This window comes from Protomyctophum parallelum (genome assembly GCF_964188405.1).
Source record: "Protomyctophum parallelum genome assembly, chromosome: 10".
NCBI classification, from domain to species: Eukaryota; Metazoa; Chordata; class Actinopteri; order Myctophiformes; family Myctophidae; genus Protomyctophum; species Protomyctophum parallelum.
In genome coordinates, this window is record NC_139704.1 from 8067118 (window position 1) to 8082816 (window position 15699).

Genomic DNA, 15699 nt, shown 5'->3' on the forward strand with positions numbered 1-15699 from the left:
TTCAATTAGTTATCTTTTACAATAAACAAACAAAACGTCTATCTAAAGCAAACAGTTTGCGACTAAAACGAGAGAGGGACTGCAGGGTCTCATCACGGGACAATCACAGCTCACAGACGAGGGGGGAAAACGACACACAAACTTGCAACGATGTAATTGAGATCCAGTCGGATTGTCCATAAAACTGTTAAAACCAGTGTAACTTAGCCCCCAATCCCCACCCTCCCCCCCCCAGTTCCACCGATCAAACCACCACCCCAACTTCAGCAGCCAATACTTAAGATTCTAGGTATTGCATTCATAACTACCAAATGCCTCCCCCATCCCACCCGCATAGCCCAACCCTCCCCCAGTACATTGAACTGCACCCCCATCCCACCCGCATAGCCCAACCCTCCCCCAGTACATTGAACTGCACCCTATACCATAGCCTTTTGATAAAAAAATATGTCCACCATTTTAGCAGGTCAATAATCTACTTCAAGCTTTGCAGGAAAAAATAATAATAATCTGGATAAATATGGTAACCCAGCTGTTCTGGCAATGTTATTCCAACCTCCTGTAGCCGTGTAGTGACAACGTGTGCAGGCTAAGGAGGAGCTCAGTTTGTCAACCTAAAAGTCTCCAGTAGCTTCATATAATGTTCTGCTTTTTAATCTAGTCACTGCCTTCGTTCTTTATCAAAATTATTCCACAAAATGCATCTACCTTTAGCCCCCTCAGGTGAGGCTTAATTATTAGCGCAGTCTCTTTTGTGGGTAGCTGTGTGTGTGTGTGTGTGTGTGTGTGTGTGTGACTGTGTGTGTGTGTGTGTGTGTGTGTGTGTGTGTGTGTGTGTCTGTGTGTGTGTGTGTGTGTGTGTGTGTGTCGGTGGGTGGTTTGCTGAAGTTGAACGTGAGCTCTTTGGTTATTTTGGGGCACATGAACTTGCGTTTTGTGAACTGTGGTTGTTTCTTACTTAAGCTCACATTATTCTGTTTTATGTTTGTGTTGGATCAGACTATGTGCATCTACGCCTGCTTGTGTGTGTGTGTGTCTGTGTGTGTGTGTGTGTGTGTGTGTGTGTGTGTGTGTGTGTGTGTGAGAGAGTGAGAGAGAGAAACATAACACTAACATCTGTATAACGTTACGTGATGTGTGTAAGAGGCTGTTTGTACTGGTGCAAGTGTGTGTGTACAAGAGAACACATATACGATGTGCATACACTAGTTATGAAGTTTCACAGGACTTCTATGTCGGACATCAACGACAGTTAAAGCGAATCACAGTTCTATAGGCATACTCAAGACCTAACTACATACGGTATAAAAAAATTGCACAATTATATCAACAATCACTGCAAAAAAAACGTACTTCACCTATCATAGACAGTTTTAAATAGTAAATCCTACATTTAATTGGATTTAAGATTACGTTTTTTCCCCCCCACACGTCCCCAATCTTTAGGATGTGTTGACCATCTTTTTAAATATATAATATATTTATATATATTGTCTTCCTTATGCTCTGGCACCCAGCCCAGTGGTACCAGTGGGTCCAGCATCTGACCCATCTTTTTTTTCCTATTCCTGTCCGGTTTCCGTGCTATAGTTTGTACGTACTCCTATAGAGTGTTGTGCAAACATGGGCAGAGTTGAATAGATAGTTGAATGATACTGAAATAATTCTATTGCATGCAGCAACCCGATTGAAATAAACATGCAGTTACGGGGGCGACCCAGCCCACTCCCCTCCCCCGTACCCCTCCACCATGATAGCCATCATTATCTTAGGGATGCCCCCTCCCCCCCCCCCCTATGATAGCTCGTCATCCTTAGTTAACACTGGGCGCTTCTCTAGTTTCCTTGTTTTTTGTGTGAGTGTTTGTTTTGTTTTTTACACCCTATAGCCTGAATAAAGTACTTGTGGTATCTGTTCATACCGTGAATTTAGCAGCAAAGCTATTGCAGCATTACATTGACATAACACTAAAACATAATGTTATTATAAAACAGTCCTAGAAATCAAAAGCAAAATAATCCGATTGCGCTTATGAGGTATTAATATCTTCAGAGTCAAAATTGAGAGTGAGTATAGCCGTGTTATTTTTACTCTGGGCGTTACTGGCCCACACTACTGGATAGTTGTTAGATCTTGCTACATCCTATTTTACTTTTCTGTATGCATTAATTTTCATTTGCCTTTGGTAATTATTTTTCTAGGGGCAACCTACAATAGTTTTTCTTTTCTTTTTTTTGAAAATAAGTGCATGCTCCTTTTACACAAATTTTAAATTATCTATTTATAGACATAGATAAATAACAAAAATCTCTCTATATATATTTTTTTTAAAATATGGGTACGGTCCCACCTCTGTCTCATCAAGGTGGGTTCCAGCATAGCCTCGGTACCAGGCTTTCATTTTTGTTGGTGCAAAAATTGAAAGCCTGGAGGAACGCATTGGCCGCTCCGGTCTAAAAGTGGGAGTCAACCCTTCCGGGTGGGCGTCGCTCCAAATGATGTGACGTAGCGCTGCACTAGGGGGGAGAGGAGGGGCCGGGGGTGACGGACAGATCGATGAGATCCAATCAGGGCGTGCGCAAATCTCAGCCGCGACCCGCCCCTCTAGACCAGAAACCTAACACGTTAGCTCAGGCTAGTTCCAGCAGGACACAGCGAGCCACCCAGGCAACAGAACATAACCAGGTGTTAAACATATACAGACCATCCTATGTGCGTTTAGTGAGATTTTGTGCCAAAGTGCAAATTCTAAGCTGATAGACTTTCGCAAATTTCACTTAAATTTCCCCCTGTGTATTTTCAGAGAGGGGGAAAAACACTGTACAATGAGTTCAGCGTTGGTGTCACTCGAGTAAGAAAGTCCCATGTATTATTCGATGTCATCCTTTTTGCTTTTTTTTGTCTCCGCATGGTGGTAATGGGGTGGAGCGGGGGTGGAGTGGAGTGGGGGTGGGGTTGGGGGGTGCAGCGCTGTCCTCGGGTGGTGTTGGTTGGGACTGTGGGGCCAGATGGATGGATGGATGGATGGGGGGGGGGGGGGGAGGGGGGGAGGGGGGGGTCCACCAGGAACAGGGGGGCTGACGCGACGCCCGGACACACCCCTCTCAGCTCCAGCGGAAGGACACGTGTCGAGGACGGTCGCCCCCCTCCTTCACCAGTGGCTTGTGGAACTCGCGGCCGGCCCGGGAGTGGATGCTGGCCCAGCAGTACTCGCAGTAGTACTGCAGGCAGGTGACGTTGGCACAGAAGAAGGGCGCGAACTTGCCACCGCAGCGGGCGCCCTGGCACTCGTCGCACATCTGGTCGTCCAGGACGTACGGCTTCACCTCCACCTGAGGACGACACACACACACACACACACACACAAACGAAAAGAACAGAAGACATTTGAGTCGCTCCAATTTGACCCAAATCACGGGGGGGGTACGCGTCGAGTGCCACGATACGAGCTTGTAGATTTAGATTTTAGAAAAAACATGTGCAAATGTTTGAATATATTATTCTTTCACAGCAAACGTTTTTAACTCGTATCTTTTGTTTCTGGAGGTCCCTGGAATAACAATAATATTTTCAGATGGGGGTCGGCGGCCAATTACATATCATTTTGGGGGTCCTTGACATGAAACAGTTTGAGATATAGAAACATAGGTCTTTCAGAAAACTGTCAGGATTTAGAAGACATTTGTAGAAACTGGTCTCAGTCTCAATGAGGCTATAGGAGACAAGAAGGGGGGGTTCCAGGTGTTCCCCAGTTAAACTTAAGGTAACCAAATGGACTCTTATAGATCTTTAACTCTTGAGAGCACAACCATGAAACCATTTGGTTTCATTTTACGCTCTCAAGAGTTAAATTATTGTTTACACATCTGCATTACTTAATTTATAAGATGTCTACACAATTAAGAGAATGTAGAAGAATTGTTAGTTTGATCAACGTTTGCCTATTACCATAGGAGAGATAACATAACACATCAATCCACACATCAATACAGCATGTAATTGTCTTATTCAACGACAAGACAACTTTGGAGTCTGAGACGCTAAATGTCATCAAATGGTGGTCCGTGCGTGGCTTAAATGCCAAAAAGTATGGTAGACACTCCCTGAGCACTGAGCATTCTTCAAGTGTGCTCTTTAAAATCCTCTGGTAGCCACGCCCCCTCCCCCCTCCACACACACACACACACCTGCAAACAGAGTGTAGTCTGGGTTGTTAGGAAGTGAAAACTGCTCAGTCACAAGTGTGGGACAGTTTGAATGAGAAGTTAATTCATCTTCATAACAAACTTCTTGGTCCATTTGTTTTTATTCTGCAGGTGAGTTAGCTACCTATGCTAAGCATTAACGTGTGTGTGTGTGTGTGTGTGTGTGTGTGTGTGTGTGTGTGTGTGTGTGTGTGTGTGTGTGTGTGTGTGTGTGTGTGTGTGTGTGTGTGTGTGTGTGTGTGTGTGTGTGTGTGTGTGCGCGTGCGCGCGCGTGCGTTTGAGAGGGTGAAATTAATAAATAGTTGGTGCTTGAAGCGCTGTGTGCATGCACTGCATGGGTCCTATATACATTTATAGAATACATTTTTGACACAATGTTTTGTTTGGGGTGTCACAGCACCAAATCCTTGTATGAAACATAATTCTTAACTGTTTACCAATGATGGTTTCATTGAAAATGATATTGAACCAAGTGTTACAACCTGAATTTCAACAACTAGATTTCTATCTCTCAATTTATTTCAAGGCAGCTTCCTTCCTAAAATGTATTATTTATGTTGTTGCTACATGGTACAGTGTACACTACAGTATGTGGCTCTTGGTCAGCTCACTTTCTTTCTTTCTACCGTACTTACTTACTGTATACTCAAAGCTTATGGCGTCTCTCAACCTGCTCCACAGGCACACGAAGCTCAGCTTCTTCTCAGCCCTGAGTCTATTCTCCTGTGACATGCTGTGAATGCTGGACCCTATAGCTGCCCTAAATCCCTGACCGCTGCACTACACCAGGATGCTATGTGCAGTACTAAAACTGCAAGATGGCAGCCAGGAGAATGAGGCTGGTCGGTGCCATTGATACCGAGAGGAAAGTACTGGTCAGCTATAGCCATGTAATGAGGACGGAGATGACTGGAGACGCAGCTGGAGGGCTCATCGTGAACTCTCTCTCTCTCTCTCTCTCTATCCATGGGTTCCAAAGTTTGACCCTGGCATCACTTACACAACTGATGACATCAAGTAAAAGATGGCTCAAGGTAGGAACTTTGTTTTTTGCTTCTGTGCTGCTGCTGCTTGTGTTGTACAGTGTGCTGTGTGTATACTACTACTTCTTTCTATCTGTGTCCCGTTTGGTCCAGGGAAGAATACTTATATTAAATAGTTTAGTTGATGCATTCAAATGTCAGTCCAGTCAAACTAAAGACACCATAACCAGCCCCCGAGGATACTGTAGATGGTGATGGAGGTATATGGAGGTATGGGGGAGGCAGGCAGCCCGCCTCTGCAGACACTATAGGCCTGCTGGCTGACAACCAGTCTCACTTGGCCACAACTCGGCACACTACGACTGGCCGTCAGGCCCAGGCAAGCCAAGCCAGCACAACCCAAGTGAATATAGTGTATGTCTATATAATAGGGAAGTACTATAATTAAGCCGGCCCTGTGCGTCTGCAACTTGAAAACATCTGTCGGGACTCCAGCAGCCCCAAAGCCCATGGTCATTATTACACACAGCCAGGGCCTCCCTGGGCCTAGCGCTACTGTGGGCTGAGTCCAGTAAGGAGGCTGGAAACTGAGCTGTAATGAAAGCTCTGATACACGTGGGAGGAGAGGAGGCTCGACTGAGAGCTTCGCTCTACAACACTGGTTTTCAACCCTTCTGACCAACCACCATCTGATGAGATTTAGCCTCTCGGACCCAAAACTAAAGAACATTTGTTTTCATTGGAAAAGATTTTGTCTACAATTCCATGCCGTTGGCAAACATTGATCAAAATAACAATTCGTCTACATTCTTTAATTGTCTAGACTTCTTGTAAATGAAGTAATAGGGATGTTTAGTAATTTAACTCTTGAGATTTCGTAGAATGAAACCAAATAGACCCGCGGTAAAGTGTAAAGATTTTATGTTATTGCTCTCAAGAGTTGAGATAGTCTGGACGGAGGGAAAATATTCAATGACGTACACAACACGGAAGCTAAACGTTACTAGGCGACGGAGACGCCAAGAACGGGTAAACAAATTATACTAGTGATGCTGGATGCATTATAATAAACTAGAAATGCACTCTGTCGAGGTGCCAACTTGCAGTAGGCCATACGTGGCCTACTAAGGTACGATCACCACACGTACCTTAGTTACGTCATCAGCGTCATAAGAGAAACACACGAACTTTGCTCACCCTCTTGTCGATGTCATTGTGCTGCAGCTGAACGAAGCGGGCGCTGATGGCGGCGATGTAGCTCTGCTGATTGGAGAAGGCCACGCGCCCCGCCCCCTTCGGGTACTTGAGCTCCGGGTCGGTGTCGATGCCGGCGTAGCACACGCCTCCGTACAGACGGTCCATTATCATCGCCAGCTCCACTAGAGGGGAACGTAAGTAGAGCGACGTTAGTGACACATTCTGTGGTGGGGAAAAAGTATACCCACGAGTCACATTGTGAGCATGTGAGTAGGAACACACTTGTGTCGCCGACTTTGACTTGTCATCAAAATGTACCAACAAAAAAAAAAAGTACCAAAAGTAGAAAGTACTCACTACTATGAAGAATGTCCCATTTCAAGTCTTAAAATGTATACAAATATTTTGCAAATGGCAGATCTAGTCTACTATAGCTCACAATGCATCGCATCGCAACGCATTGTGAGCTTCTATTTTCAAATGGACAAAATGTAATTATGGCTGAAGTGGTTAATGTATGTTTTGTAATAATAATCAAAAATCTACAAAGTTAACTATTAACTAAAGTTTTCAAATAGATAGTAGTGGAGTTTAAAGTACAATATTTGGATATGAGATGTAGTGGAGCAGAAGTAAGAAGTATTGGAAATTGGAAATACTCAAGTAAAGTACAAATTCCTCAAAATTGTACCCATGTACAGTACTTACTGTAAGTAAATGTACTTAGGATCACAAATCTCAGTGTTGACTGTTTTTTTTTATCAGTTGTGGAAAGTAACTCTCACACTACCTCCTGTTCTTGTTTTGAACTAAGAGGTGGGGGTGGGGGGGGGGGAGGGGGTGTCTGACTGCAGCATGGCACTATCTACAGTATGCATCACATGAGTCCAGCAGTCTGCAGTTGTAGCTGCACTATTCATTAGGAATCCAGCCGTCTGCAAATTAGCAGGAGTCACATTGCAGACAACAAGCAAGCGATGTTTATCTCTTAGAACAGAAAGATTGAGCTATCTACGTACCAACCATCTACCATGAATACTTTAACGTGACCACCGGGTTTTGGCCCACTTCCTGGAAACCCTAGGAGGTTCGGAGGATTACATTCTCACGGGGGAAGAACTTTCATTACAGCCAGTGGCGTGCACAGACATCTTGAGGGGCAGCTGGTGCTCAAAGTGAAAAAGCGTGTGGAACCGCCGGATGCCTTAACCCATTTAGACCGTACGACGTGTGGGAACATCATAACTAACCCAACCGACGGGTTTGTGTGTGTACACACATCCTAGCGTATTTTCATTTATATCAAACGAGAGAAAAATATTCCGAATTCGGCGCGCATAATCTAAGGAGCTCTCTCCGTGGTTTTGACCAGATGGATATACTAGGATATTCATTTCAACATGCCTCTCGTTCAAAATATGAAGCGAGCGATCATCAGCGACTTTATCGTAATCTTAGCGAGGTAAGCAAGCAAAAATATGTCTCCGGAACGAAAAGGGGGGGGGGCTTACAGAGTAAAAGCGGCCATATCTTCCCGGCACCCCGAGCTTCTATTTTGAAAGAAATAATGTTGATAGTTGATAGTGTGTGAGATTTATAGATTTTGGTGCATAACTAATATATTAGAAGCTTTGTAGATGTGGCCCATCGATGTCACGATGGGCCACATACTGTACAAAACAAAAATACAATTAACAAACCGTACAAAAACTGAACTTTCAAAAGGGCATGTTGCTGTCCAGAGGGACCAACTGTCCATCTGTGCAGGTCCCTGATTACAGCCTCTGGGCCTTCCAACACACTGGGCCATCCGACCTCATGAAGCCATGTTGGAGGGTTCGAGTTAATCACTTGAGAACCCCTATTCTCGGGGAGGGACATTCACTAAAAGTATAGCAAATCTACAATGTTGGATTTTCTATTTTCGGCGAAGAGATTTTATGTAGATCGGAAAAAAGAATGCACATCCAGTGCAACTTAAGTGCTTTTTATGAAAAAAAGATGTGCTGCCTGGTACCAGAAACAAGTCCTCTTACCTGCACGCAGAGGCCGCGGCACCCCTCCCACGAAGATGGTCTTGCGGGGGTCCAGAGGTTGTGATCCATCCATCACAAAGTCACTGTCACTGAGGTTCCAGGGACGAATTTGGACCTGAACAGGAAAAGTGGCCAAAACACTCCTCAGTTTACCAGACCCTGTGTGTGCGGTTAAAAATTGCACGTGTACACATCATATATGGGCATAAAACTGATAAAAAGGAACAAGACAGACACGATGCAGAGATCTCCATATGTGGGCACAAAAGGGGCAGAGAGAGACGGGTACTCTGACAACGGGTACAATGGGTATTTGATAACCATGATTCCCAATTCGCATCGATCCTCAGTAGTAGGCCTATCTAAGAAAAGCAGTCAGTTTATGTGGACCGAGTTGTGTACATAAAAAGCATGATAATCCTCACTTCAAGTCGGCCACTCATCACAGGCAGGGCTGGGGTGTTATGGATTCCTCGCAGTAATATATCAGTTTACCGACGGTATGCAGTATTGCAGTGTTGAGCGATACCTCAAAAAAGTTGCTTTGAATGAAATTTAAAAATAAATACATAATAATCATTATTATAATGATTATAAATGTATAATATAAGGGGGCACAGTTAGCGGCCTGCTCACTCCTCATGCATTGAAGGAAGCATGAGTTCAGCTTGAGGCTCTCCTATGGTTGGCAGAGGCAGAGTATAGCACCCAGGATTACACTTTTGTCAAGTCCCGCCCGTGGTTCTGCCCCTCTTTGCACCCATTGGTTGCCGTTTCGTGGTTGGACAAAAATCCTCTTTCTCCATCCACTACCATTGAAATAACACGTTTTTCAGTTGCTTCGTATTGATAATCTGTGCATTCAATTCTTATTTTAAACTTGGTGTCAGTAAAAAGGAACAACACAGCATGGTGACTGGGCATGTCATGTTTGTTTTTAGTTTTTTCCAAAAATGATGTTTTAGCAAATTCAACATAAACAAGGTGGAACCAGGGCGGGACAAGGCAGAAGAGCCTCCTGGTTAGTCAGTCAGGGACCAATCAGAAGGCTGACAAAGGGTGAATTGGCACCGGGTGAAAGATTGGTTAGAAAATCGTGAGATAAAAAAATTAATACAAATAATAATAATTGCGGTTATGAACTTGATAGCGTGGTATGCCTCACACAGTATTGCGGTATGGTGGCGTGACCCTAGCCGCCTGGCTAATAAGCCAGACCGAATCAGCCGTTGGCAAGGCGACAGTGTTGTGTGATATTAGTCTGGCTTATTAGCCAGGCTAGGGTGACCCAGCCCTACAGTATACTCACAGGTTTGTCCTTGATGGTGGGGCTGGAAACACACAGGTACAGTTTGCCGTCCTCCTCGATGCAGGCGTCGATCAGAGCCTGGACTGAGCTCTCCTCTTGAAACAGCAGGAAAGCATAGCCTGACAGATGGAGAGCAAACAAAGCATTTAGTGGAGAGAAAAAAAACAACCACTTTATTTAATTCATTCTGACCTGAGATCAGATTCATACGAGGTTTCCACTGGACACACACTGGTCTGATGAACCCATCCTGACCTGAGATCAGATTCTAGAAATGTCAGTCGCTCTTCGATTTTTCAAAAATAGCAGACCTACAAGCTCGTAGCGCGCCACTCGGTGGCGCGCTATGAGCTTGTAGATCTGCTATTTTTCAATAGCTAAAGCATAGCATGATGCTGACACCAAAATGGGTGCCCGTTCAGAATGGGTTAATTCACAGTAACGACTGTAAGAGTCACACAAGCTTGTGACCGCGATGATGTTTTTTATTTCTGTCCTCCAGACAAGAAGTCACAAATAAACAGTCTACATTATGGGAAGTCATAATCTTATGACCCACACCACGCTTGGCATTTCTTTCCTTCTGGGAATTATTCATAGATTAAAAAAAGAATTCCTTCTGGGAATTATTCATAGATTAAAAAAAGAATGCATACACATGTGCGTGCGAGTCCTGCTTTTAATTTTTTTTTCTTTTCTTGCTCGACTTGCCCCGCAAGCTTCCATGTGACACATCATCCTCGCGGTCGGTACAGCGAGTACCTTGCAGCCTGTGCTGACACAGCATACCGACTAACATCAAAAAGAGAACCATGCGAAATTGAACAGCATAACGCCCCCACCGCCAAATCTTTGCCAAAGCTGGGTCAAGTGGATATTAATGTAAGTAATGTCTCTGGCACGGAAGGGGGGGAATTATAGGAGAGTCTCTGAGCACCATTAAAATATGTATCATTACAAAAGAGAGACCTGTTCCCAGTGGAGATCGCATAAATATTTATTTTATAAAATGAAAAACTAACTTGAAAGACTGCATTCGTCACATTTCTCCACAGGTGGGTTTTGAATAACAGTAAGGAAGTGATAGTGATACATTTTGGCTAGACCGAATGAGCTAACCAGTCAAACTTACTTGGATGCATGAAACAAAAGACCAGAGAGAATGAAAATACGGTCAGGGGAACAGGCCCATGACCCATAGCAAAAATGCTATAGGCCTATCATATCACAGCACACACACACACACACACACACACGCACACACACAGCTGTGCTGACTGATGAGGCTAGCAGAACTCTGGCAACAACTCGTGGCCCGCTCACGAGTGCTAAAGGAATATGAGCTGTGGAATGCATACGTGTGTGCACATGTGCGCCGCACAATTTGCCCACTTGGGAAAAGAAGAGGCCGGTGTCTCTCTCTCTCTCTCTCTCCTCCAGCTTATGCTCACTTTGTTCAAAGCTTCCCGCGAGATTTTGAGACCAGCTCTACTCTCGGTCACCTGCATACTTATAGGCTACACATATATACCCTATATGCAACAAAGTGAAAATGGCAAAGAGGAATGTGTAACTGTCTTGTTGATCTCCCAGGAGTAGAACTACTACAGACAAGGGGAAAAGCCTGACTCGGCAGACACAGCCAACTGTGGTATGTGGATATGTCTGGAGTATGAACTATGAATGTGTCCAGACCAATTACACTTTAAGCATTTAGCAGAGACTCTTATCCAGAGTCACTTACAAAGTTCAAGATCAGAGTAAATGATTGTATAAATGGTCAGAATGCCAATAAATAAACTAAGCTATGTCATAAAACCTACAGTATGATACACTATGAACCTTGATATACTGTATCTAAACAGCATCATATCTACCATTTGTGGAAACTGTATACGTCTAGTAGTCAACATACAACGCCTGTCTGCATGGTATGACTACTAGCAAGTAGTAGAATTTGATAAATGGACATTGTGAGGTTCCTCATGGTCCTCCTCAGACTCATCATAAGAGAGATGGTTCCTTTATGGTTTAAAAGGTTGTTGGAGTTAAGAGTTTTAGAGCTTACAATTAGCAGAAAATTCAGGTTGGATTTAGGAAAAGGATTCGGCATTCAGAGGTTAGGTTGGTATGCTTGATGTACTGTAGCCTATTATGTACGTAGTTGTGTGCTGGTGTTGTCGACGTGTTGTGTGTGAGCTTCTATAATACTGTAGCTAATTGTTACCGGTGCTAAAGTCATTGGATTTTGTTTTATTTTTCCATGTCATAATATGATAGCAGGGAATCAAAGCTTCAAATTGACATATTGGTTGTTTAGTTTGACGCACCAGCTTTAGAGATATGGCTTATAGAGTAATGTCTTGCATAAAACAGCGAGTTGAGAAATCAAGCTTGAAAGGTTCACTTTCACGTGGTCTCTAACATTACACCTAGCTACATGTTTAGGCATTTATTTCATATTTGCATGTTGATTTCAGCTCTGACATTTATTCCAGACATGCTCTCGTATGTGAAGAATCTGCCTGTGCTATTAACCCATTTTGGATAAAAAAAAAAAAAAAATCCGTTTTTCTCCTCTGGTGAAAAGCTGTAGGCTGCACAATGGCAGCCCCTCAATCAAACCTGGTCACTATTTGTGGTGCGCTTCCTTCACCTTAGGTTCAGGTTTAAACATGGCATTTATAGTATAAAGTATAGTAATACAACTTGTGTGAGTGTGCCTCTCACTGTGTGCTATGTGTCACATGTCACGTGTTATGTTGTTATGTGTTACAAGTTAAAGTCCAGAATTCAACATGCACTTGAGTAGTGGCCAAAATGTACACAGGGCTTAAGCGGGTAATGTATGTTTTGTAATAATTATCCAAATCTGTAAAGTAACTAGTAACGTCAGGTTTTCAAATAAATGTAGTGGAGTAAAAGTACAATATATTTGGATCTGAGATGTAGTGGAGTACAACTATTGGAGATTGGATATACTAACAGTACAAATACCTCAAAATTATTAAATTATACAGTACTTAAGTAAATGTACTTTCGACCACTGGTCACACGTTACAGTGATGTGAGAGAGAGGCCCCTCAGAATGCTTCCACACCAGAATGGCGAGCGGCTCGGAAGAGAATTTCCCATTCATTTTTTCCCATAGACGTCTCAGAAAGTATTTATTTAAAGACCTTTAAAGATGTAACCTGACATTTTGTCTTCTTTCTAATAACACCAGAGAGTATATTTTACGTACGTAAGCCTGTTTGACTTCATTTAACACTCAGGGTTTGGTGGAAGTTTGTTCAGGAGCAATGAGACTGATGCAAACAAAATTCTGCACCCACGAGCTATAAGCCATTTTGATGATTTATTAAAGTGCACACAGCAGTAGTCCGAGACATGTTGCAGCCTATAAAGCCTTCGTCATTGTGTGTATAAATGTGCTCATCCCGGACTACGGCCGTGCACTTTAACAAATTATCAGAAAGCGTAGTAGGGCTGTGCGTGCCAACTAGTGTTTTTATCTGCATGTTTTGGAGTGTGCACCTGTTATATTACATAAGACTTTGGAGCTTACAAAAAGGTATGATTAAAAAGACAAAGTATTTTTTCTCTCTCTCTCTCTCTCTCTCTTTTAAAAACAAATAATGAAGTTCAACCGCTTCCAATATTTTTATTTTATTTTACCTTTTTAATTTTTTTGGTTTGGTTCTTGACTATTAAGGGCTGTACACGCCAATGATAACAACTATACAGTTATTATATTGTTCACCATCATCTTTGTTAAAGTTGTGGTGTGAACCCTGCCATACAGTTAGAACCTTTTATGTTTACTTAAATTATTAATTATAGTGCTTGGTGTGAACAGACAGAAATGTGTATACTTTATATAGTATTTATAGTACTTTTTTAGGTAGCGCATGAAAACATTATAAAACTAGAAAAAGTGCCCTTCTGGGCACAGGTCTCCACCAGGAGGATAGGAGTGTTTGTAAATAATTACTTGAGTAAGCATAAGAAAGTATGTAGTAGAGTTAATATTAATACAATCTGAATTATTATTTAAACTAGAGAGACTGTGTACCAATTTGCGCGATGTTTGGACAAAATCTGTAGGTGCACTGTGCAAAAACTTGTTTTGCACAAAGCGGCCTCCTGGTGGCGCTATAACAGGCCGTTCTGGAAATTTTGGGGCAGAGGTTCATCGTTGGCATCCAGGGAGTGTGTGTGCAAAATTTGGCATCGACCGGGTTAACGGTGCCGGAGATTAGCTGCTCACGGACACACACACGGACGGAGTGCAAAACATACTCTCCCCCCATGCCTTCGGCCTGGTGGAGACAATGACGACCACGACCACCACCACCATACAAAACAACACTCACAGCAGACACAGTGAGTGTTAATGATTCTGAAACACTAACCAAGTAGACCACATTACCACACTTTAACGATTACAGGCCCAACCACCCAGCTGCCTTATGAAACCTCTCAAGTTCAACGGTTGGCTTGGAACATAAGATGGCAAAAATAGTTTCTGAATACTGTAATATGGAATTACTTCACAGAATAATACGACATAATTTATGGCCAGAAGGCAGAACTAATTTCAAAGAACCACTTTAAATAACCAAATCATTTCTCCCCTTATGCTTTATTGGCTAACAGAGAATCCGACTCTTTCACAAACCTGCCTTAGGAAATGAGGCTGGTGTACTGTACACCCTCATTATACTGATAGATATCCCTCACTATCTTACGTTATAGATCCCCCCACCCATTATATCCCCCCCCACCACCCACCCCTCTGTCTCCCTCTGGTCACTAGATTGCATAAAAGACAGTTTGTCATTGGGGGAAAGTTAACATAGTCCCCCTACGTCTGTAAAAATCACAGTAAAGGGGTTCTATGACCCAGGCAGGGCAGCCAAGGGAGAGACAGAGAAGAAGAGGCACGTCAAGACGTTAGAAAGGTACAGAATGAGTCCCACAATGCAATGCGAGGGAATGGGAGCGGCATGCAAGAGATTATAGCAATAGAAAGGGAATGAAAACAGGAAGATAGGTTTTGTGACCGTGACCACTTTCAAATGCTAATGTGTACAGTATGTATAGTTACTAGTTAGTCCGCTACTAACTTCTACTAGACAGCAGAATCCTGAGTATTAAAGTGTTAAATTGACATAAATCAAATTGAAATGATGATGGCACTGTTCATACATAACAATCCGCCACTCACATCTGTCTCGGCAAGTTTTTAAAACGTTTGGCGGATCAGAGCCTTCCTCACCAACAGCTCCTTATCTGAGGCAGGCATCAGTTATGTCCTGGCTCAACCAACTGCTGCAACTATCTATTTCTGTTCTGCCTGCATACTCTCTCAAACCAATGCTACAACCAATCCAGAATGCTACAGCATGCCGCTTTTTCAAACTCCCACAACTCCCACGTCTCTCTCCACTTCTGTGCTCCCAACACTGGTGTTGACCGATTGACCGTATAGTCCTACAAGGAGGTCATGTCGCGGCCATAACGATTAATGTCCTACCTGCTACCTACTATGACTAAAACTAAAATCAAAATTTGCTGCCAAAAACAACACTGCTTGTCCCACATACTATTAAACGGGGGACGTCGGCTTGTCCCATGACACCATCAGACTGCATGTCTTACAAGTAATGTCCAACATATATGGCACAAGATATGTCCAAAGGCCAGCAATAATGAATTATTGCTGGGCTTTGGACATTGGCTAATTGAAGGGCCTGCCCCTGTTCCTCACTTGTATATAAGCCATTTGTAGCCTCTTCATCATAGTATGACCTGATGACGACGTATTGACATCGAAACGTTGTCACGTTATTTCCCTGAACCCTGTAAATAAAAAAAGCCTTTATTGTCCGAGTTTGCTCCAGGGCTTTCCTTCTTCTATACAAATACCAGTCCTGCTCCTGAGATGCACCGGACCAGCCTGAATT

The 15699-nt window shown here is 43.2% G+C and overlaps 1 protein-coding gene across 7 annotated transcripts in view; it reads right to left on the bottom strand.

Moving 5' to 3' along the window:
• Positions 1–1490: 1490 nt before the first annotated feature.
• cpeb3 (cytoplasmic polyadenylation element binding protein 3) overlaps positions 1491–15699 on the bottom strand; it is a 55197-nt gene continuing 40988 nt past the window's right edge. For 6 of the 7 annotated variants that reach the window (XM_083775236.1, XM_083775235.1, XM_083775234.1 and 3 more), the window contains 5 exons: positions 9731–9849; positions 8422–8536; positions 6386–6567; positions 2652–3332; positions 1491–2382 (listed from right to left, as the gene is read on the bottom strand). In XM_083775236.1, the coding sequence (XP_083631362.1) occupies positions 3105–3332; positions 6386–6567; positions 8422–8536; positions 9731–9849 (644 nt within the window). In that variant the 3' untranslated portion in view covers positions 1491–2382; positions 2652–3104. Of the gene's footprint in view, positions 3333–6385; positions 6568–8421; positions 8537–9730; positions 9850–15699 lie in introns of all 7 variants that reach the window. The other variant, XM_083775232.1, reaches the window with a different exon arrangement.